Here is a 25,675-nt window from a genome sequence, read left to right as displayed (position 1 = left end):
AAAGACTCAGAAAACTAACAAAAGCATGTTGATTGTTTAATTATAGTAAAGCATATGTTCTCTAGATAAATGACTAAAACACAAAACTACTCCCAATTCTGTGAATATGTACAGTAAAAGAAGGCAAGGACACTTCTTAAATTATCAAGATGGCTGATGAGTAATGGGCTTCTCAGTGACAGTAGCATTCCTCATTCTCTCACGTGTGGGTTGAGATTCACAATTTCTTTTGGCTCCACTGCTAGTGCTTCCTGAAAGCTGACCACATTTGAATGAAGCAATTTTTACAGCTCTAACCTAAACTCTTAAGATCTGTGTATTTTCAGAGAGCTTTTTAACATTAGAGCATGATTATCTATGTGAGGTATTTAACTGACATATGGACTTGGCATTTGGTATTTTACAATAAGAGGACTATAACACCAGGATGAAGGCTCAACATTGTCAATGTCAACAGCAAAATATATCAAGCTAAACTTCATCCTTGTGTATTACATCCAAAAGAATAGAAGCAAAGCAGCTGGGAGAAAATTCTTTATTTTGACTGTGTAATCTTTTCTAACTTAACACGTATTTGTTTGGAACCCACAAAATAAGTGGGACAATTTTGAAGGGATAATTATTGTCATCTAATATTATTCCCAGATCTCAGAAAATTAAAAATCAAAACCTTCTCCACAATTTTCTGAATAAATTTGAATGGCTTTATGATTCAAAGAAAGAGGTACAATAAATATGAAAACCATGTTTTCCAAAGACTACTGAGAAGAGAAAGATCCAAGCCAAATCTTGGCAGATTAAACATTACTCTATCAAGCCTGATTCACCATAGGAATTAGGCCTAATGGTGTCAAGATAAACTCAAATTTTCATATGCAGTCTCATGACTAGTGACCCTAAATATCTGTCCAAAGACTGGGAATCTTTGGGAATGTATATAAACCAATGTATCAACTGACCCATGGTACTTGGCAAAACCCATACTGGGCATTCTAGAAAAGTTTAAAAAAAAAAAAAAGCATATTTGGTATATAAAAAGTCTATATGCTAGTCTTGCACTCAGCATTCTCATTAAGCAGCACTGTGAAAACCTGAAGCTCTTGCTGCTTGTGAGAAACAAGACTGAGTCCATATTAAAAAGTATCACCAGAGGCAGGATTTAAAATGGCCAGTTCTGCATCAATATGAATAAACAGTAAATCTTTTTTTTTGAGACAGAGTCTCACTCTGTCACCTGGGCTAGCCATGGCGTCAGCCTAGCTCACAGCAACCTCAAACTCCCAGGCTCAAGAGATCCTCCTGCCTCAGCCTCCCAAGTAGGTGAGACTACAGGTGCATACTATCATTACCACATCTGGCTATTTTTTTCCTATTTTTAGTAGAGACGAGGTCTCGCTCTTGCTCAGGCTGGTCTTGAACTCCTGACCTCAAGCAATCGTCCTGCCTCAGTCTCCCAGAGTGCCAGGATTACAGGCATGAACTACCATGTCCAGCCAATAAACAGTCTATCTTACACTCTTCTTGATAGAGATGCTAGCATACCTGCCTAAATTTACTTAAGTAAGTTTTAAAAGAGTAACCAGTACTTTGTATTTTGGGACTTAAATTGAACACTTTATGTACCATTCTGTGTTAATAAACTACCTACACAGTAATATATTAAAGGGTATAAGAATCAATATTTAGAATTATAATCTTAGGGCAATAATGTCAATGAAGTAAATCCAAATCCAGGAAAAAATGTAATGGATTTCTGCCCATTGCAAATTAAAAAAAAAGAAGGGTTACCTCCTTTGAGAGAAATCCTTTTGCCTGAAACAAATAATAAGGGACTGTTGATTTAAATTCTAAAATTATGAGTATTTTCTGTCTACACATAGGAAATGAGTTGGCCACCTTATAAAATAATCAAGCATAAACTAACTTCAGATTAACTGCAAAGAATTCTTAAGATGAAATGCACATAAGGTTGGATTCTAAAACAATGTATAACATCTCTTCCAATTTTAAGATTCTATGATTACATGAAATTGGAATGTGGTAATAAATGGGAATAAAAAGTCTTACGTGATCCTCAATTATAACTTAAGACAAATGTATAGAAAGATAAAATAAATGTTTTTCAATACTAGTAAAGATACTCATTTCATCAAAACCATATTTAAATTTCTAGTTGTTTCTCAAAACAAATTAAACTTTCAGAGATTAGTAAGAAATTTAAATTTTCATTCATTTATATGGCAATCCCCCATAAATAGTAAAAACAAAAGGGAGTATTTTTTTAAATTAATGACCACTTTTGCCAGTATATGTATAGATTAAATGTCCTTGATTGTTAACATTTATTTCCACCTGCAGATTAAGTGAATGATTAAATCGTAAGATGATCAAAACTACCTTAATAATTAGAAGCAATACATAATTTAGAAATTCTCTTTCTTTTTTTAAGCTGTAAGCAATTTTGTTAAGTGTCTTTTTACAAATAAATTTAAGAACAAAAAAGAATAAGCCACAATTTAGCAATCAGTCTGACACTAACCGGAATGTCCTCCACTGGTATCAACTGTGGAGGGAAACTGCTTTTAGAGTTAGGTTTCATGTCTGTCCATTCATGTATCCAAAAAATGTTTAGTTATTTTTTGTTTTTTTGTTTTTGACAAAAGAACTATTGCAAAAAATAAAAAAGTAAACATATTGCAAAGGCACTGAGAAGATTATTTAAGCAAATGTCATTATATGTATTAGTAATTTAATAAAAATGCACTTTAATGACAAATTGATCCTAGTAATGTTATAAAATAGCAAAATCTCAACTTTACTTTTTTAAAATAAAAGATTAGAAAATTCTGAAGAAAGCACTGATGCTTACCACATTTCATTAGTAATAGCTCTACCTCATGCTTACACAAAATCTTACTGCATAAGAATTAAGTAAACAACACTAGCCAATGTCACAACTAAATTTAAATTAAAATTTACTTGGCATAACTATATCATTATTAAAAGGTAAGTTCAAAGTCAAGTACCTCTTTTCTATGGGTTTCATAGGAATAATGTTTCTCAAACTGTGAGTTTAACCTCTTCAGTGAGGTACCAGCCTCTTCCAAAACACAGTAAAGGTATAACAATAAAACAGAAGAGAAAAAATTTTCACTAAAACATAAATTTTGTATTAACTTCTCTTGGAATTTTAAATAGAGAGAAAACTTTAATATGTTGCCACTATCTAAGGCAATTTACTAGCTCCTAAAAGCACAACAATGGAACCCAAATAAGAGAAAAAATCCTTGGCTATCAGTGTGGTTTCTTCTGTTGCTTAAGAACTATGTTAGCTGTTGAATACTTATATAGCATAGCCAAATGTCCCCCATTACAGGTCAGTCACTCATTTTGTCACACTTACAGAAAGAGTGGATTTAATAATCATAAAAAAAATTCTTCCAAACATAATTTTAATCTATGGAATTATAAAACAACTTAAATGACAAGCCACACTTAGACTCCATTCTCCTTCTGGGTCAAAATAAAAGAAGAAAAGATAGTGTGCTAAAATTTAAAAAAGGATCGGGATCACTGAACCTGATTAAGTTGAATCTGTAGAAAACTAATATGCCAACCAAATCAAAATACAGAAAACAAAAAAGAATGCTTGGTCCTTATGTGCAAATTATTCTGTTTTCCTTTCACCAAACACCCAAAATCATACAGAACTTCCTTAGTTGGTCTAGTTATTTTCTTAGTAAAATGTATGACGACAGTTTGAGAAATCCCGAAACAGAGGCACTACAAAGCCAAATAGTAAGAGAATTAGGGTATTACAGGTCAATTACCTGGCGAAATAGATTAGTTTTAACATAATCCTGAAAATTAAAACGACTCCTACGTGTGAAAAGCAGAGCAGATAAAATCTTACGTGTACTCCGGTGCAGAAATCGGTGCCTGGAACCTTGAAATTTTATTTCTTGGGGCAGAATCTGATCTGTGCCACCTTAAATAATAATTATGCTTCTTTTACATATTCAGCTTTTATAACACAAAGAAAAAGATAGATATGATTCTACTGTTCAGAATTCATTTTTGTGCCAATAGCTGATGATAATCAATCCTGTTGCCCCTTCAAAGTAATTAAGAAAACAAAGGCCAGTGCTTCTGTTCTTATACCTGTTCATATTTCTATTCTTAAAGCCACGGGATAAAATAAAGTGGAGGCAGGCAAAGGTTCATGCACAATAATGCATAACAATCTCACATTACAAAGAAAAGACTAAAGTAGGTACAGACAGCAAGAGTTTAATAATTACTTTAATAAAGGTAAAAATATAGCTGTATTATATTGTTTCTTCCTTACCATATTAACAATAAATATATAATATGCTCATTACACAAAATTCCTGAAGTTAATAAGTTGTGAATTCTTAAAGATGAATTCAATTATAAAGTTAACAATGGTAGAAGAAAGGGCAAAGTTACATTTTTAACAAAAAAATGATTAAGTATCTTACCATACATAACATGGTAAGATACATAACAACCATATGAAAAATATGGGTAATGTTAAACATTTTGCTTTGAAAATGTATAGTTAAAAATTCATGTTACTTTTACTACCAAAAGTGAGATTTTCAAAATATGAGATTTTCAGTTTTATTAAACATCTAAAAAATGCCATGAAGGTAACTTAAAGAAAAAAAAAAGAAAATACTAGCAGTGTTAATCTTTTCTGTTACAAGGAACTTATGTTATTGGGTAAGTGCAAAAGTATCTATGAACTAATTATCTACTCTAGTTCATATTTCACTGGACTGGTTTTCATACATAATAGGGCTGTTTCCTTTCTGTTCAGCTGAATGCAGCAACCAATAATATATACTTTGTGAGAAAAAACAAAAGTGATGATATACTAAAATAATCCTGTATTTACTTTATTAATATGAAATGTCAAAGTAATTAAGGACCTAAACAGTAAGCTACATCTTTACAAAGCAGAAAAGTTTACTGGAAATCTTTCCTACCTTAAAAAAAATTACAAAAAGAAAATAACTAAAGCCCTTAGGTGTATGTTTAATCATTCTGATAGGATACTAAAGATCAAGAAGCTACCTTAGCCATAAACTATGTAGCCTTTCTACCATTTGTATGACACGATTGGAAACAGTCCAGAAAATGGATTTCATGAGTCTGCTGACATCACTGCCAACCAGATACCTTCAGGCAAACACAATTAATCATAAAAAATTTCATATTATAATAATAATAGTTGAACCTTTCAGACAAGTATTCCTTGAAGGAGATATATATTCATTTTAACTTACATTCTTCCTAAATAACCCTTCAGAATAACTGCAGCTACCTTAGGAGACATTTCGAGATTCTCCAAGTAGAGAAATTATAGTTCTCCTTTGCGCCTAACACAGAGAATAGAATTTCAATAAGGCAAGCAAGTAATTTATCTTGAAGTTGGAACTTCACTGATTGATTGAAACACTGACTTCTTTCAAAGCAAGGACAAAAATATAGCGGAAAAAAAAATCCCCTCTCTACCCTCACTGTTATAGACCCTACCCTATCAAAGTCCCTTCTGTATACCTATACTCAGGTCCAAACTAGAATTTAATATGGTATAATATAAATAATATAATTGTATTGTGCTCTAGTCATTTTGTAAACAAAATCGTTTTGTTTTTACCTAGATTTGCTAGCCCTAAGAAGAGATGTATCATCACCTGATTCTTGCATAGTTCCCAGAAACGCTAACATGATGCTTGGCATCACATGTGGTTCATGATGAGTTCATACAAACTGGCCAAAAAATTAATAAGAAATATTAAATTACATAAACAATCTAAATAATTAAAAAAGCCACCATTGCAAATGGCTTTCAGATTTAAAATTCTTACCAATTTCAAGAGGTATTTTATTTGTAAAAATTCATTACTTTTAATAAAACAATTAAAAAGCATTTGCCTGATCTAAAACATCTTGTAGTAGCTTTAAGATCAGGGTATGGTAATATACCCAAATGAGAAAGAAAGGTTTAAACAAATAGTCCTTTACCACATTGACTGCCACACTAGAAAAAAAATTTTTTTTCCTTGGGGCCATGGTATTTTATTATGAAAACAGAATAAAAATTTTGAAAATGAAATGGTCCTCTCTAATTTAATAAAAAAATTGTTATTTTTTATTGTTTTCTGTGCATGTTATATGCAACTTGAAAAATAGTTCATGTGGCTCCTAAGGTAAAGAGACGTGTGAGTTACATATGCTTCACGAAGCCCCAGGCTCAAAACCAGTGTGACTTAACTACAACTCGTGGCAGTTAATGCATTAAACAACATGCTTGTATTTTTTGAAAATGAATGGGACCTAATAATTCAATGAATCAGTAGGTAGAAAGCTAAAAAATACTGGAAAGAGAATGCCACTAGTCTATGCTACATTGTTTACCATAGCTCATTAGAAGCAGAGCTAGAAAGCACTAGTTCACAATCTATGACAACTTAAATAAACTGAAAATAAAGATATTCTGTACTGTATTTTCTTTTTTTATTTTTCAATCTACAGGCTAGTTATACATTTTTAAAGACTGCATATAATTGAGCACTTACATTTATCAATTTGTCTAAAGCATTCTTTATAGATGATTTCCCAAAAAAGCAAATCATACTTACAGAAGAATATCACACACATAGAAGAGGATAGCATTACTGAAATTTTCTCACAACTAACAAAATGGCCAGATTTCAAGACTATAAAAAGTACTCCAAAAATGTAAAACAGATTTTAAAAACTATGGAAAGTAATTATTTAGAAAAAGATGGGTACAGACAACACACTAGGAAAACTTACAAAGGAGATACAATATTCAATAGTTCTACTCACATAGAATCATTCCTGACCAACTGTCCATTTTGGCGAACAGCATTTTCACTCATAGAGCGCTCTCTCTTTAGCCTGCCAACTGCACGGATCTGCTAAGGCACAAAGAAAGGGAAGGAAATAATATATTCTTAGTAGCCTAGTAGCTGCTAAGCGTCAAAAGAACTTTAATCCAATGCTACTCACAAAATTTACAAAGAACATAACCAAGAAAAAGCAACCAAGAATTGCTGCCAGGCATGTGTCTTACAGAAAGATTTGTTTAAAAAAAAAACAAAAAAACCTCTACTTACTATAATGCAGAAAAATTTAGGAATGCCTATGTACTTTAAGATGAAAGGTACTCTGGTTTCTCTTTAAGTATCAATCTTCATACAATTATTATTATTTGTAATTTATATACTTATTTATAAGAACAATTTATAGAAATTTTTAAAAGCACATATATTGTAGGAAATGGAATGTAACTGTACTACAAATAAATGTTTCTAGCTTCTAGGGTTAAAACAAATTCAGATTTGGTTGAATATTTGAAAACTAGACTAAAAAAAGGATCTTTCTAGCTTAATGGTTTTAGCATTCCAGAATGGTCACAATCTCTACTTCCACAATGCTCCTCTTATAAAATGTATCTTTGACCTTCTTCCATTAAGAGTTAGGATCTATGTTCCCTTCCCTTGAAACTGGGGGTTAAAAAAAGCAAGCAAGAAAGAAATTGAGTGGGCTAGTGGCTGCTGTAGAAATGATACAATGTGAGTTTTGAGGCTAGGTCATAAATAACAATACAGCTTCTCCCCCAGTCCCATGTTCCTGGTTGGAACAAAGGCACCATAATGTGAGGAAACCCAAGCAGCCACACAGCAAGGCCAAGTACAGGTGCACCAGCCAACAAACCTAGTGGAGGTCCAAGACAACATCTAGTATCAAGTGACATGTGAGTGGACCTTCAGATGACTGCAGCTTCCAGCTGCTGAATCATTCTTAGCCTCTGAGACTTCCTATCTTAGGCCCCAGACATTGTGGATTAGAAACAAGTTTTCCCATCATGCCCACTGCAAATTCCTAACCCACAAAATCCAAGTGCAAAATAAACAATTTTGTTTATTTTAAGCCACTAAATTTAGGGTGTTTTGTTATATACAGCAATAGATAACTAGGACAGTGGTAATCACTACCTTTCCTGCTTGTTTAGAAACATTTTTTTTTTTTTAAACTAGAAACAGCCATAGCAACTTCATGGTTAAAAACAAATTAAACTTTATCACAAAGGACACCTAGTATGTGAATCAAAGGATCTGAAAATTAAAATTTTCAAAAATACCAATCTATATAGGTGTTTTAAAAAGACTTGGGAGTAGATTAGCAGGTTATATGCACCATCATCAAAGCAGAATACATCCTGTATTTCATGTCAACAAAACTTAAAACCACACTATGCAACCCATAATTTCAGAGCATGGTTTTAATTTGGTTATGGTTATGAACCATTTATTATTGCCCATCTAAACAAAGGGGAAAAAAATAATCTGAAAACAGAGACATCAACTTTGGAGCCTACTGTAAGAATTTTTTAAGGTTAACCCCCAAAATTACCTTTAAGCAACTATATATAAAATATAACATCTCCAAAAACTAAGTGCATTTTATTCACATACAGTGAACAGGTTGGTTTGTGTGAATCCCACGGATACTTGCCTTCCTAACTACTGTAGAGTTGTGGTTGTTTTCCCTACAGTAAAACAGCTATTCTACAGAGCAGGGATCAGGATGACTTGTCTATTAATTCAGAACCATTCCTACTGCTATGTCGTGACAACATTAAGTAGAACAGGAAATGATGGAAGAAAACAAATACATCCATGACTTCAACACAGCCTGAGAAGCTAGAGGATCCTAAGTCTACTGCTATTTTTACCACCTGAAATCCTATTTAAAATATAACATAGACATTGAGCTTGATATTACTGCCATATTGAGGCAAAAAGCAACTATGGGGAGAAGAGTTGAATCAGTAATTGCAGGTTAAAGGGAGAAAACATGGAATAATATGTCAGCAGTGAAGGGATCATGCCCGTGCTAAGAGGGCCATGAAACAGTAGCTATACAAAGAATGTGAACACACATCTCTGAATCTTCCATGGATGAATGTGTTTATACACATACAATTAAGTTGTTCTTTCTTTTTCCTCTTCTCTCCAGACTTTCTGCTCCATGCTGCTCATTGCATTCCCAGATCCTCTTTCCATAGATGAGGGTCAAGGAAAGGGAGTTAAATAAACCATCGTCAAATTGTGATCAGGCCCACATCCATCAGGTTCTTGATTTTCTGAGCTACTGCAGGACCCTTTTAAGTATTCACTAAGTGTCCCGGAATCCTGCATTTGTTTTAGGATGTGCCATACTGCTAGGTGACTTGTAACACTTCAGGTCAGCTATGGTCTTCTGCTTCACATCCGCGGGGTTGTCATGTCAATTGAAGTGGGCCATCTGATTACCATCTGCTGCTTCCTTACAGTAGAATTATAAGTCTAGAGCCTTCTGTCAGATATCCATGGCTTTTGTATTATCCTTCAAGTTCCAAGACTGCTTTCTAAACGTAATCTGTGATGAGGTTGGTTCTAGGTGGATATTATTTCTCCCAATCCTTGAACTCTGGCTGTACACGTGGTACATGATTGTTGTAGAATTTGGCATTCTATGGATGTCATTTGATGGCTTCTGTATAATGCCTGCACAGCTTAGACATAGTACCCTTTCTGAAAATATTCATTGCCTTTTGTTCTTCTCTTCCAAAATCAGGAAGGGGTTTATATAGGCCAATTTTGCTTCTTCCAGATCATTTCTAACTATTGACAGTTCTTGGGTATATTTGGGGTTCAGTGTTCTTCCAAAGATTTATTATAGAAATGGATGGCATTCTTGTACTTCTTTGAAGTAAGAGTTGCCAATTTGGGCAAGAGATCTTACAATCTATCTTTAGATCAATCTGTTTTCTCTTCATATGTCTCACAAAGCTCTTGGCATTTATTGCAGATGATCTTTTCAAAGTGTACTACTGCTTGATTGATAGGATATAATGGTGGAGCCAAATTTTTGACTCAGTCACATTGTTCAAGGCTGTGTCAAATCTTCTTACAGGCATCTTTTTCCAACTCTTTCTTTGCAGTTCTTCTTCCTTGTTCTCTGGCTCCAGTCGGGGCTCCTTTTTGAGAGGAGGAGGTAGTATCAGTGTCACAGCCTCTTCCTAATCAATCATTCACACTGCCCGATCTACCACAAGAACCTTGAGAGTTGTCATGGATTTGAGTATTTTGTAGTTTCATGCCCAGATCACATGGTTTATTGCATAGTTGCTTTATTAGTTCCCTGCAGGCAGAATCACCAAGCAATGGTCTTGTCCTAGAGCTTTCCGAATATTTATAGAAATTAGGCACATTGAAAGGATTCATTAATTTCCTCACTTCCAGCCAAGCCTCCAGATTTTATAAGCTTCTTTGAGCTAGGGTATTACTTATGTCACGTTTTAAGCCTTCCTCATAGGCTGACTTGGGTGTTTTAAGCAAGTTTAAGAACACCAGGTATAGCTGCCTTTTACAAATTTATCATTGCATCAGTCAGGCTTTTAGACAACAATTTTATAGCCTTCCTCATAAGCCTTCTCCTGGTAGTCTCCTTTCTTGACATAGGCCAGTGGTTCTCAGCAGGGGATGATTTTGTCCTCTAGAGGACATTTGGCAGTGTCTGGAGATTCTTTCTTATTGTGGTAAAACACATATAACGTACAATTTACAATTTTAGCCATTTTAAATTATACAATTCACTGGTGTTTAGTACACTCATAATGTTGTACAATCATCACCACTATCTAGTTCCACAACATTTTCATCACCCTAAAGGGAAACCCAATACTGATTGAGCAGTCACTCTTAATTCCCCTCTCCCCCAATCCTCTGGCAGTCACTAATCTGCCTTTTGTCTCTATGGATTTGCCTATTCTCGATAGTTCATGTAAGTAGAACAATGCAATATATAACCTTTTCTGTCTGGCTTCCTTTTTTTTTGAGACAGAGTCTCACTCTGTCACCCCAGCTAGAGTACAGGGGCATCACTGCAGCTCACTGCAACCTCAAACTCCTGGCCTCTAGGAATCCTCTCACCTTGGCCTCCCAAAGCACTGGGATTATAGACTTATATAAGCCACCACACCCAGCCTCATTTTTTTTCTTTCTTTCTTTTTTAACCCCAGCCTTATTTTTTTTTAACGGCTGAATAACGGTTACTACATGGATATATCATATTTTGCTTATCCATTCATCAGCTGACAGACATTTCAGTTACTTCTACCTTTTGACTATTAGAGACATTTTTGATTGTCATGCCTTGGAGGATGCTAATAGCACCTTGTACACAGAGATCAAGAATGTTGTTAAACATTTTACAGTGCTAAAGGACAGCCCTCACCATAACAAAGAATTCTCCAGTCCAAAATGCCAACCGTGCTGAGGTAGAGCAATCTTGCACCCACTACAGAATGATTACTACAGAACAAATGGTTCTGGGGATCCCAGTTTATAGATTCTGAGTAGTATAAGAATGAATCATCAATGTTATCAGGACTCAGGTCCTTACTGCTCTTCTGTTGCTATTTTTAGAAGCTGCTAGAACTCTGGATCTCTCTCCCTCCTTTCTCTCCTACTCATTGGTTGATTGCCTCTTGAGGGCTACCGGACCCTCCTATAACTTTGAAGTACAAACCATCACCTTCGCTTTCTTCTCAATAGGCAGCTGGCACTAATCTCAGAAACTCCTCTCTTAGGTCTCAGGATTTGGCTCCTGCCACAGGATTTTAACTTTTTCATAACAGTAACATTTATACACATTGAGCTTTTAACATGAAGTAGAACAAATTCTAAACATATTGCATGTGTTATTATATTTAATTCTCACAATAATCTTATGCACTTGGCACTGTTCTTATCTTTAGAGGTAACTGATAAATAACTTGTCCAAAGTTATGTGATTAGTAAGTGGCAAGGTAGGCCTTTAAAATTAGGTCTAATTCTCAGCCAGAGTTTTTTACGCCAGTGCTGTACACTCTGGGTATTTATCACATCTGACTATCAAAATTAATGCAGGAGTGAACCCCATATAGTCTTAAAGCCTGGGTCTACTAAGGGCAATCCTGGTAACCTTTTCTTGCTGTAACTAGGCAGAAAGCAAACTTCTCAAAGTAGGAACTACGTCTCATTCATTCTTATATTGTATAGTGTCTCACACATAAAAGCTCAAAAAATGTTTGTTAAATAAATAAAATTCTGCAAATATCTTAGTGCCTTTTGCCATGTAAACACTCAAATTTAGTGCTTTGCACCAAGCAAATATCTAGAATGTCCAACCTAGCTAGGTTACCTCAATTATCTCAGCAGAAACTTACAACCTAAGAAAAGGTCACACTTAGTCCTACAAAATTGCATTGCCCTACGTTATATAGGTGTTTTACCCTCTTTGGAAAGGACTATATGAAAAATGAAATCAGACTCAAGCAGTACCATTATTAGTAAAAACTTCTGCTTACACATTGTCTTATACTAGCCTCATGACAACACATTAGAAGTTCAGAAGCCATACGAGAAAGATGCAACTACAGAAATCTTTTTGGAATTCAAAGAAAAAAAGCTTCAAAAGATAGCTCTGAATCAACGGCAGATGCAAGATTTAAACTATGTTACTAACACCTTTTCAGTCCATATACTGCTATATTTAAGTCAACACGTTATGTGGAAGGCAGCTAACTCAGTGGAAACCTTTCATCAAGTAACAAGAATGTGTAGTATCAAAGCAAAAAGAGCTTTCTTTGCCCTATTTGCCAAAATGATTTTATAACAAAGTGATGCATTAATTTTCTATTGCTAAACTTTTCAACTTTTTCTGTAATCCTTAAATTGTTAACACCTAGCCATAAAAGCTCTTTCTTTGAGACAATGCTAATAATACTTTCCATAAAATTTTCATTTTCCTAAAATATAATAGCTAAATAAAAAGCAACAGCATAACATTTTATTTGGGGTATTTATAAATCAAAATTGATATTAGTCAATATTCCATATGGACAGCTTAATTATATAGTACTAATGTTATGACTTATAGCTTCTTAATGCCTCTCTCAACTTTCCTTTTTGTCTATATTATTTCAAATTCTGCTGACGTGAAAAATCTACTTACTTCTTCATTTTGAGGGGTTGTAGGAGGTCTTTCTAAATCCAGAAAATCTAGTGGTCTTTCACTTAGTGTAAGTACACGAGGTGGTGTTTTTAGTGCCAGAGGTTTAAAGGGAGTTGACTGAATAAGGTCAAGATCTGCTGGTCTTGAAAATGAAATGTCTTCATTATTTCCTAAGAGTAAGGGGTGGGGAGGGGAAGGAAAGGGAGGAGATTTTAAAAAGATAGTGATTTTGTTAAAATATATTTAACTTCTCCCACTTTTGAATTATTAACCTACCCAATAAACATTAGTTTCTTTAAAAATATGCTTTCAGCATAATGATTGACAATTCACTAATATTTAACATTGTGGTGCAGAAATGATAAAGAAATTATGCAACATATAATATATGATGACAAAGAACTAGTACCCGTAATATGTAAAAAAAAAAAAAAAAAAAAGCTTTTAAAACACCCAATTTTTCAAACTGGCAAAACATTTGGGTAGACACTTCACAAACAAGATCTATAAATAGCCAAAAGCACACAGGCAGATGTTCAAAATTATTAACATCAGGGAAACAGAATTAAAATTATAAGATACTACATACCCACTCAAACAGTGAAAATTAAAAAGACTGACAATACAAAAAGTTGGCAAGGATATGGAGCAACTGAAACTCTCATACATTACTGATTGGAATTTAACACGGTACAACAATTTGGTAAATAGCTTGGCAGCTTTTCAAAAAGTTAAATGTAACTTATAATATGATCTAGCAATTTCACTCCTAAAGATAGGAAAACATATGACCTCGCAAAGACTTGTACATGAATGTACACAGTAGCTTTATTCCTAACAACCTCAAACAGGAAACACCACAAATATCCATCAACAAATGAATGGATAAACAAATTATGGTATACCCAAACGGTGAAATATTATGCAGTAATGAAATGGAATGAACAACTGATATCTGCAACAACATGGAAGGATTTCAAAAACATTACACTGAACAAAAGAATCCAGATAAAAGAGCATATATTCTATGATTCCATTTTTATGAAACTTTAGGAAAGACAAATTTAGTCTCTGGTTATAGGAAGGAGATCATGGTTGCTTAGAGTTGTGGGGTAGGGACTGATTGAGAAGGGACATAAGAGAATTTTCTGGGGTAACAAAAATGTTCTATATCTGGACTGTGGTGGTTACATGGGCATACACATTTGTCAAAACTCATCAAGTGTACACTTAAAATGTATATGTTTTATGTATGTAAAACCTCAATAATTAGTTGGATTATTAAAAAATACTGTTTGAGCTGGGCACAGTGGCTCGTGCCTGTAATCCCAGTACTTTGGGAGACCAAGGTGGGAGGATCCCTTGAGCCCAAGAGTTCGAGGCTACAGTGAGCTATCATCAGCCCACCACACTCCAGCCTGGATGACAGAGCAAGATGCTGTCTTTAAAAAAAAGAAATGCTGTTTGAAATTCAGACTATTATAATGAATAAAAATTTCAAAAACATAAAAGTTGAGTTTCCCAACCCCTTTTCTAGATAATATTTTGAAAAACCTAAAAGTTTTCATAAAAATATATAAAATGAAGATTTATCAGGCAACTTTCTAAATAAATGTGAAATACCTGCTACAACAATCCTCTCTGGAACCTGCATTATCACACTAGCATTTGGAGCTCCTTCTTGGAATCCTTGCTCCAGGTCAGCATTTGGTGGTGCTACTTTTAACTTTTCCGGGACCCTCATTCGCTGACTAATACCTTCGGTATATTCCATTTCATACTGAATTCGACTAATTTCCGCCATCTCAGAAGTAGTGGGAGAAGGAAATGCTGCCCCACTCACCCTGTGGGAGAAAAATTTAAAGACAGGGATGATCCAGTATTAAAATGCCAGTCTCCTCTATGTAGTGAAGTTAGAAGACATTATCTTACAGAAAGAGCAAAAGGAAACTTCTCATTAGCAAATACTGAATACATACAAAGGAAAAATAAAAGACTGAAGAAAATATTTTCCTAAACAAAATGCCTTCTTACTTATCAGCCGAAATTGTACTTAAGGATACTGCTTAGGAGCAAATTTTAAAAATTATGTGTACATACACATACACACATACTCTCTCTGCATAAACAAAAATATACATGCTGCTTATAACTCAAAAAATGCCTGAAAAAGAGTTTAAATTAAAATTTTCTAACCTATTTGAGGGAAAGCTGCTTGAACTCTACAAAAATAAAATTAGAAATTGCTGTCATGCATGAAAAAAATAAAACCTTTAAATGATAAAAATCAGACTCACAAGGTAAATAAGGTTAATTCTGAATTTACTAAAAAAAGATGCAACCCCTGAAAATCACATCACAGAAATCAAAACTCTTATTGAATATGTATCTAATGACTGAGATGCAATGAATACCAAATATAAATTTGTTTTAATAAATCCTAACATATGCATTCATTTTTGGAGGAAGTTTTACATTATTAATTTGTATTTAATATCATATTTACATGTATATTTTTTTAAAAGCTTCACATGCCTTTAAAGGGAAAGACAGTACAAATGCATTGGGTAACCTTCTAAATTGGAGAAGGATCCATGATCCCAGTGAAACGCAGTAGAAATAATGTTGCCCCAAAATACAAAATGCCAATAAAAGTGTTAAAGATCATGGTCAGCCTATGGCCATCAGCTTTAAAGCTATTGTCTCTCAAACCTGTAATACCAGCTCAACTGAATAAAATTTCACTGACCTTCCTAGTGGTGTGTCACTGCTTGTTCTTTTACTCATTTTAATACAGTAAATACACGTCTACAATAGCTATTAAAATACTGCTACCCTGTAGTTCAGTTTACTTTACACAACAATTCCCCTACAGATCTGAACTTTTTTTTGGAGGTGTACATAACAACACGGACACTGCTTTTCCAGCTGTAAAAAAGAAAGAATAAAAATCAGTATTTCAACAATTCATTTCATAAGAAAACTATGAATAAAAGTGAATATCTACTTAAAATTATTTTTGGATTTGAACATGGCTTGGGGCTTTGTCTGAGAAACCAATTTTCAAATCTCTCCTGAACAGTTATTTTATGCCTTGAAAATCACAAAGATGGTTTTAAGCATAGCCTGTTTCATGATTGTGCAAGCAGTATAAAGAAAAGCTCTACCAAATGTACATACAAACATGAAGTTAGATTGGAAAAAAACACTGACGTACAACTCTTCTAATCATTATATCCAGAAGGGAAAAAAACCCTTTTTTTTAGACTAAGCACAAATGAGGAAATCACGAAGAGAATGCAAAGGGTAAAAAGTAAATATATTTGAGGTAGCCTAAAAATCTGGTATGTAAGCAATCATTTCTTTAAAAGGAAATAAATTTCAAAAAGCAAATTACACTAAATTTTCAGCAAACGATATTATATATAAATTAACGGCAATAAAAAATTAAAGAAAGTAGAAATGTCTTTATGATAGCGGGTATATTTCCTAAACTCCATGACAGAGATGTAGTCTGAATCTGCAGCCTTAAGGCCACATGTGGCCTTCTAGGTCCTTAAGAGTGGCCTTTTGACCGAACTCAAACTTTACAGAACAAGCCCTTCTATTAAAAGGGGTGCAGCAGAAAAACAAGACGCTTTTCTTGCCTCCTTTGGTGCTTAAAAAAGAATAATCTTGAAATCAGAAGGCCACAGGTTCCTCACCCCTGGATCCTTAGGAGAGTTCTTAGCGGTTGGTTATCCTGCTAAGTCCTGACAACTGGTTTGATAATCACTGCTAACTAGTTTCTTTTATTCTTTACCAAAATGTCTTTGGGGACATAAATCTTTAAGGATTTGGCATGCAGATGATTTAAAGACTAATAGAGCCAAAAGAGAAAATTTTTACTCACAAATGTGTACCAACTACTGCTTGCTATTTGGCACTATCTGCTTCTGTGCTTCATATTAAATCCTTTAACTTGCTTCTATGTGCATGTGCTGGATTTAGAGCCACTTTTGTCCCTGGGGGAGAAAAACGGGCTAATTGAGAAACTAGAATGTACTCGTATTAGGGATTCATTGTTGGGAATTCTCAAAATGGTAACAGTAACAAAGACACACATCACATTAAGAAACCAATAAAAGAATTAAGAAAGAAAAAATTAACAAGTTTACCACCGATCTTAGTCCCACAAATAAGGCCCTGTAACTATTCATTAGGTAACGCAATATAAAATAAAAGACTAAGTCTGTCACTCTTTCTGAATTGTATTTAGAAAGATGTAACATATGAAAAATATATCCATTTAAATCAATCTAATACTTATGGGCATGTACACATACATACACACATATATATTGAGGAACAAATGCATTGGTTAAATTTTCATTGACTTAAAATGTTTTTAATTTTGAACAAGTACTGCATGCAAATGGTACAAAATACATTAAGAATATACAGAAAAAATGGAAGTGTCCCACCCAATCCAATCCTCAACCACCCAGGTCCCCACAGGCAACATCTATTACCAATTTTTTTTTTTTTAATTTCAGGGTATTATGAGGGTACAATCATTAAGGTTACTTACACTTTATGTCTTTGCCTCACCCGAGCAAGGGTTAGAGGCATGCCCTTCCCCCCTACAATGCTTCCCATGTCCTTTAGTTGCAGGTTTACCCCCCCCATCTCCCTAATCCCTGGAGACTATTACTGCCATGTGAGCCCCCTAGTGTTCATCAGTTAGTACCAATTTGATGGCGAGTACAAGTGGAGCCCATTCTTCTGATCTTGTGGTGCCTCACTTTGGATAATGGGCTTAAGTTTAATTCAGCAATACGATCAAATTTTGTACATCATTCTAGATGAGATGCTCTTCTATCACTTGTGTGTATCTAAAGCATAGTAAAAACTTGTATTTAAGAAAAAAAAAACACTGAAAAGAGCTATGTTAAAAACATTATAGCCTTGGGTCATTATAAATTGAAGTTTTATAATAATACAAACAAGAGAAGGAAGTTATTAGAGCCACCTCATCTCCTTGAAATGTGCTGTTCTCTGCATTCCATTCATTGCATTTCAGTCTTCTTAATTTTTCGTTAGTATATCTCATAGGTCTCAACATTTTATTGTATAGCAACTTATTTTCTCGTGAAAATCCGAATTTGTCAACAATCATTGACTTAGAATATAAAGGTGGACACTGAAAAGCCAACTTCTGGGAAAAGCTAAATTCACCTGTAGCTGAACTACTTAAATTTAAAAAGTAAATGGAAATTTTCTATTAAGATTTAACACTGTACTGTCCCCATCATTGGGTTTTCTGCTTAAGTAAAACAGATCAAAATCTCCCTCATTAGACTATAAAGTTTTTGGTAATATCTTTTGGCAATAAGTAAAATAAACTTCTCATTTGAGGTTAAGATTTTAATTCCAGAAATTCTGTCATTTAGAATCTAGTAGGTACCGAGTACATGATTCTCCATTACATAATTAACTAGACAAAATTTCTCTTAGAATGAAAGATGATTTCAGATCTCTACTTTCTTTTTTTTTTTTCCAAGAAAAAGCATGAAGGAACAGATCTCTACTTTCTAAGCCCAGTGGTTCCCAAACATAAGTAACTCATTAACTTCATGCTTTTTAGCTATATTCACAGAGTACATTTACTCTTAGCTACACATAATTTTTCTTTAACTCAACTTAAAAAAAATGTAAATAAATGTATTTTAAAAGGAAATTTTATATCACTACCTCAAGCCATAGACTTGATGAACATATATAAATACACATAAAAACATAGCTATTACAAAAAACTCTCACCCACATACCAGCTAGAGTCAAGTCACATCTCACTGGTGGATAGTGTACCAATTTGAGGACACAATGATTCAAGCCCAACTTTCTCCTTTTCTATATAAGAACACTTAGAACCCAGAAAGCCTAGGAAGTCACAGAAACAACTAAGTTCATATTGATTGTGGTTGCAAAGATTTTATATAATTCTCCAATAACAACAACAACAAAAAAATCTCCAGTTCTTTATCACTTATTATGTGGACCTAGGTCAAGGTTTTTATACAGGTCACCCTATTTCAGTTCTCTTTCCAAGCAGCTACACTTAAGTCACTGCAAACTTTGAAAAATATGTATTAACGAACTTTAAAATAAAGTTATGAACCCACAAAAAGTTTCAACACAGAAGAGAGGACAGCAACAGCTAGACGGGGTAATCTTAAAAGGAGGCAGCTCTATCGGACAGGAAGGGAGAGAACACAATTTCCTTTTGGAAAGAACAGCAAAACCAACTCACAAGCCTCAGAAAACAAGAAGACAGTAAGTCCCCAAACAATTTAATTGCATGGGAAAACACTAAGTACAACTAAATCGTCCTAATTTTCCTAAGGGTTTTTTTTTTCGGGATCTCATTAGCCACCAGAATTGAGGCAGAAACAAATGTTTTTCACCCAGGGAGAGAAAACATTCAAGACCATTCAGAGTGTCTTCGTGGGTGAGAGGCCTGGACACAAATGGTTCTATATTTGGGCACAAGGGCCCCCGAAAGGTTTTCTTTTTTATCTTCTGCAATTAAAAGACGCCACCACTTTTGAAAGGGTGCTCTTCCCTCGAGAATGTCCCTGTTCTAACTCTGTGGAACGCAGCCCGGGCTTTTCTTTAACCAGAGGACTCATCCCGCAGACCAAGGTCAGAGGCCCTTTCCTTCAGCTTCCCCGTTCCTGGAAGGAAACGCGAGGAGAAACTGCCTGCATCCACACTTGGGAGCAAGGATGCTTACAGACCGACAGGGGTCTCCCTGGTGGCCCGCAGTTACCCGCGATGCCACAACCCGGTTCCAACAAGGCCTTTCTTTTCGAACCCTTATTTTCCAGAAAACTAAACAAAAACCTACTTTTAAAACGGCAGGCTTAAAGGTCATACCGTAAGGTGTCAGGGCCGGGAAGGATGAGTGAAGACAACCAGCAAAGCCCGGCGTTAAAGCTCACAGGACTTTCCTGCCGTTTCCCAAACCCCTAACTATTTTCTAGTCGGGAAAGTCCGAATTAAACCACAAAATGAGATACCGAACTACAAAGAGTGAAGAAGTTAGTTCAAAAACATTTGCAAGAGAGAGCGCTTCTCTCCCTCGGTCTCCCCGGGGACTCAGAGGGCGGCAAGGTCCTGAGGAGGAGGAAAGGCTAGGGTTGAAGGCGAGAGGTCCGGGGGACGGTACTTCGGCCAGGGGGTCACCACGGACGGGCCAGGGCCACTGCGGGTCCCTCCGTCCGCCGGAGGGTCAGGGCGGAGGCGCTAGGCCTGGCGGCCAGCTGGGGCCGCGCGTCCCGGGTCAGGAAGACATCAAAACTCACCCCTAGGCCCACTGGAGGGTCGCCGGCGCGGGCCGCCGCCTGCCGGCTCCCAGGGCGCTCGGGTGAGCGCTCTCTGAGGCCGTTGGCGGAGCGCACCGAGGCGCCCAGGCAAAACCGGCGGAGCTGCCCGCAGCTGGCCGGGAGAGACGCGAGAACGCCCGGGGCTGACCCCTTCCAGTAGCCGTAACGGAAGCCGATTCGTGGTCATGTGACGCGGGAAAGGGCGGACGTGCGGCTCACGCACAGGAGTAGGGGCCAGGAGACGGCACTATGGAGCCATCTTTGTTGTGGGCAAAGGGCGCGGACCGCTGGTATTAGCTCTGCGGTACTTAAGCTGGATTCATGCTTATCCTTTGTAGAGTTCATGGTGTAGAGGAATCTCGTATTTACAAGGTAAACCTTCGGTAGCCAGTTAAAATAACTGTTTTTCTGGACCATCTATGTCAAAATTTCTATAGTGTAAGGCCTAAGAATCCTTATAGTTAACAAGCTCCTCTAGCGATTCTTATGCACTCCGATTTTGATTATTCTTTAAGCCCTCTAATTATCAGGCATTGTTTTACAGGGTGAGAATCTGGGAAGAGGGGAAGTTAGGTTTCACAGTACTTGTTTAGCGTCCAGAGAGCTCTCTCTGAGTCTAACCACCTAACTATTGACTCTCCCCTATGGAAGCTCTCGGGCTAGAGCAGGAATCCAGGGACCGACGGAGGCCAAATAACAGAATACTTTATATGCCTCGATTTTCACAAACAAGCCAACAAAGATACACATATGAGTTATGTACTCCTCTAGTGTCTAAAGATATTCCATTGATGTTGCCATTCTTCCAAATAATTTGGAAAGCCCTCTGAATTGCGTTCTTGAGCCCCTTCTTAATAGTGTAGGGAAAGGAAACTATCTCCTTTACCTTCTTGGGATCTAGGCTGGGCCTAAGAATTAAACCGATATAAAATGGATTAACAAGAGGAAAGCATACAAATTTTATTTAGTAACTTTTCCGTGTACTCTAGAGACTTCACTAGAAAAATGAAGACCCAAAGAAGCAGTCAGGATCCAAAGCTTATATAATAGGTTGGACAGAATAGAAAATTGTGAAAATATGAGAAATATGAGAAAACAAAGGGCTTTGGGTTAAGGCCATTAACCGTGAGAAGTGACTAGGAAGATAAGGGTTAGTTTAACAGAGTTGGTTTGTACAGGTATCTCTTGGCATTGACTCCCTGTCTCTGGTGATAAGAATATCTTCCTCCTGGTACAGAGAGGGCCCTTTGTACATGGGCATTTTCACCCCCTGCCTTCAAGAAGAAGAAGGAAAATCAGAATGTTCTTGCATCTACTTTTTTTTTTTTTTTAAGTGCCTTTGACTCAAAATAATGTTTATGCTAAAGTGGCATATTTTGGGGTAGCGTATCCTACAGTGACAAATCATCCTTTAAGAATTGATTGATTTTAGAAATAGTCATTCCAAGTCAACATTTTGAGAGAAGATTGAGATCAAGCTGGGTAAGCCATCTATGATAAAAACCTTTAGAAATGAGGTTCCTGCTGCTTCCACTAAACCTTTCACTCATTAATTACTTGCAATTTGGTTTTTATTCCTGTCCTCCCCCAAAGAAAAACCATTTTGAAATAACTTTAAAATGAAGATTGCGATCCAGTTATCAAACCCAGTATCTTCTCCAATAATCGAGATCATCCTTTATCTTCCTGCATCATTTGATTCTGTTAAATTAAATGAGACAGAGAATTGTACCTGAAAGTACCTAACGCTGTCTGGTAGTAGATTCTCAAAGGGGAAAAAAAAGCATTTTCTCTCCCTTACATGGGATCTCTACTCCTTGTTTTTTGCAATATAGATTCATGGCGGGTTTTCCTTCTCTAAATGAGCACATTTGTTAAGTCTCACCCTGTTGCATGTATTCAAGCCATTTCCACTTGTGTCCCATTGGAGCTTTGATCTCAACAGGGTTTTAAACTCAAATTTTTCCTCCCTCTCAATCCAGACACCTGCTGAATTCCTTTGTTCCAGTTAATGAAAGATTATTTTTGCAGTCATCAAGGTTCAAAATACTGAAATTATCTTTCACTACCTCCCAAATACCTTGCGATGGTTAATTTTAGGTGTCAACTGGATTGGATTAAAGCATGCCCAGACAGGTGGTAAAGCAGTATTTATGGGTATGCCTGTGAGGGTGTTTCTGGAAGAGATTGGCATTTGAATCAATGACTGAGTAAGGAAGATCCTCCCTCACCGAATGTGGGCTGGCACCATCAAATCAGCCGAGGGCCCCTAGAGACCAAAAAGACAGAGGAAAGCGGAATATGCTCTCTCTCTTCTGAAGTTGGGACACCCATCTGTTCCTGCTCTTGGACATCAGAACTCCAGATTCTCTGGTCTTTGGATTCTGGAACTTGTACCAGCAGCTCCCCAGTTTCTCAGGCCTTCGAACTTGGACTAAGCTGTGCTGCCAGTTTTCCTGGTTCTCTAGCTTGCAGATGACCTATGAGAACTTCTTAGCCTCCAAAATCATGTGAGCCAATTCCCACAATAAATCCCCTTTCATAGATCTACTTATCTATCTTTTGTCCATCCATCCATCCTATTTGGTTTGTGTCTCTGGAGAACCCTGACTAATGCATCCCCCATCCTTTGGATTTTCCCCCTTCAATGCCAGCTGTCTACTTTATCTGTCCTTTCTGTTCCAACTGCTAGATGATTACCCATCATCTGAGCTTCTACCCCTTTAACTGGCATCCCCATCTCCAATCTTTTTCTTTCTATATTCCTAGACATTGTGTCTACAAAGAGCCTATTTTTGCAAATTGTGACATTCCAACTATGAAGCCCAGGTTTAAAAGAAATAGATGACTTATAGTTATCTACAAATCCAAAAGTCCATAGCAGCAATCCAGTAATTTTTAAAAACACTTGAAATTATGAAATAGCCTGGCAAGTCAAGCATATTATTATAAATATTGGATCTTCCGGGTTATCATTTATATGATAATTCCACTCTTTTGCTCAGATCTTTACTGAATCTGTAATAGCAATCAATGAAACACAAGTTCAACCTGGTAAACTCTCCCTAACATAGTCTTGACCTCCTATAATGCCACTTTATTTACCACTGTGTGTGTGTTTGTGTGTGTGCATAAATACATATCATATATTCTTGACCATTAATTTTTCCCTGAGATTGCTTCATTCTTGCCTAACTACTTACCTTGATTCATGCCATTCCTGCCACCTGGATTGCCACCCTGCCTCTGACTATCTTCTGCTTCTTGAAATCCTAAGTGCCCTTAAAGGACCACTTAAAATGTCCCCTCTTTTATGAATTATTTTCTGAGGCCTCCAACTTTTGGACCACTATTTATTGTCTCTTATGACACTTACCATGCTCTGTCCAGTATTACAATTATCCATGTATTTGTCTTGTTTTCCCATACCAGATTGTAAACTTCATGTTTATGAAGCAAATATATATACTTCATATATATCTCACTCATCTGAGTATACGCTGTGAAGCCAAACATAGTGAGCATGTTGTAGATCTTGGATATAAAGTAATGAAACCATTTCCTAGTTCGACTCACATATTGGAATTGAACATAAGTCCAAAGCAATAGTTCTAAAAAGCTTTTGAGCAATGCCAACACTTTCAGAAAAATCATATAGTATGCAAAATCCTGGGAAGAATCACATTTATCTGAATGTATATGTGCTACTGAAGAGAGCACAACACATTTATCTGAATGTTTAAATGTAGCCTGGTTATTGAAAATCAGTTACCTTTTCCTCTGTTTGCTTATGTGTTAGTTTCCAATAGCCAGAGCTGGGATTAGGGTGAGATGAGTTAGGACGGTGCTTAGGGCAGAAATTGAATGAAGCACTCACTCTTCCGTCAGTGCCCTGCCAATAGGTTGCTAAGAATCCATTAGTGACGGATCAAAATTTTTCTTTCCAAACAAGCTTGTAAGTAGAGAGAAAGAGAATGTGCTCAAACACAGCATTCATTCTCCTACTTACCTGCAGTAAAAAAAAGTTCATTAAAATAAGTTCATTAAAATGCATTTTACTCAAAGTGTTTTCAAATTAGATTATGTTGGTCCAATTATGAGCATGTTTCTAAAACATTTGTGTGAGCAACAATTTTCTTGGTCTTCTAGAATTATTACCCAGGATCACTGTTTTTTCATTCCATTTCTTTCCTTGATTATATCTTTTTTGTCATTTAATACAGGCTGAATCTCCCTTTGAGATTTCATATTTTCTATATTAAAAGCATTCTTCTTTACCAACTATCTACATTTGAAATTTTATGAATTGTTTTCTTTGAATAGGAGTATTTGTATTATAAATAGGAAACATTTATCAAAATATATAACCCATAATTTCTCTAATCTATTTGCTTTCCTTAGTGATTTATAAAAATTCCTTAAACACCTCAATAGAAAAATGAGCAAAGATACGTGATTAGGCCCTTCACAGGAAAGCAAAAGCAAACACTCATAAAAAAAATGCTACTTAAAAAAATACTATTTAAAAGTGGCAAAGGTTTAGCCTCACTGATAATGAACACAATGTAAATTAAAACAATGAGATAGGCAAAGATGTAAAAGAATAGCAATATTCATTATTGGTAAAGGCATAAAAAAATAAGTGTTTTCATTACATTGTTGATGTAGCTGAACATTCTAATAACCTTTCTGGAGAGCATTTTTGTGTATACCGTATATCAAAAGCCTAAGATTGTGTGAATCCTTCAATTTTACTGTTTTCCATGTAGAGATTTATCCTGAAAAAATAATTGAACAAATGTGATATGACATAGGAACAATTATTGAGGATTCACTGACTTATGTTACAAACCCATTCAATGGACGATGGTGCAAATGATGGTTAGTTCTTGGCTACTGATGTGAAAATATGTCCACAGTGTATTAAGTTAAAAAAAAATCTAGTGACAAACAGCATGCTTTTATCTCATTTTTGTTTAAAAATATATTTATTGGGAAAAAAATATGGAAGGGAATATACCTTAATTTAACAATATTGTTGGGTGAGGGTGAGGGCTAGATCATGGCAATTTTTATATTCTTCTTCATAACTTCTGCATTATCTAATGTTTTTACAGTGAACATCTGTTTTTACAATCCAAAAATAAATTATCTCCATTTTGAAAAAAAGAAGACCAGTTACAATTTTTTCAATTTTATTCTTAGGC

The 25,675-nt window shown here is 35.7% G+C and overlaps 1 protein-coding gene across 1 annotated transcript in view; it reads right to left on the bottom strand.

The window, feature by feature from the left end:
• Positions 1–20,695, bottom strand: part of MFF (mitochondrial fission factor) — a 31,246-nt gene extending 10,551 nt beyond the window's left edge. Inside the window, exons 1-7 of the mRNA XM_012642472.1 lie at positions 20,448–20,695; positions 16,994–17,105; positions 15,851–16,029; positions 14,725–14,945; positions 13,102–13,271; positions 6,883–6,971; positions 3,914–3,988 (exon numbers count right to left, since the gene is read on the bottom strand). Coding sequence (XP_012497926.1) covers positions 3,914–3,988; positions 6,883–6,971; positions 13,102–13,271; positions 14,725–14,945; positions 15,851–15,888 — 593 coding nt within the window. The 5' untranslated portion in view covers positions 15,889–16,029; positions 16,994–17,105; positions 20,448–20,695. The remainder of the gene's footprint in view (positions 1–3,913; positions 3,989–6,882; positions 6,972–13,101; positions 13,272–14,724; positions 14,946–15,850; positions 16,030–16,993; positions 17,106–20,447) is intronic.
• Positions 20,696–25,675: the final 4,980 nt, after the last annotated feature.

The sequence above is a fragment of the Propithecus coquereli genome, unplaced genomic scaffold, assembly GCF_000956105.1.
Source record: "Propithecus coquereli isolate 6110/MARCELLA unplaced genomic scaffold, Pcoq_1.0 Scaffold18, whole genome shotgun sequence".
NCBI classification, from domain to species: Eukaryota; Metazoa; Chordata; class Mammalia; order Primates; family Indriidae; genus Propithecus; species Propithecus coquereli.
This window is presented reverse-complemented; position numbering and strand designations above follow the sequence as displayed.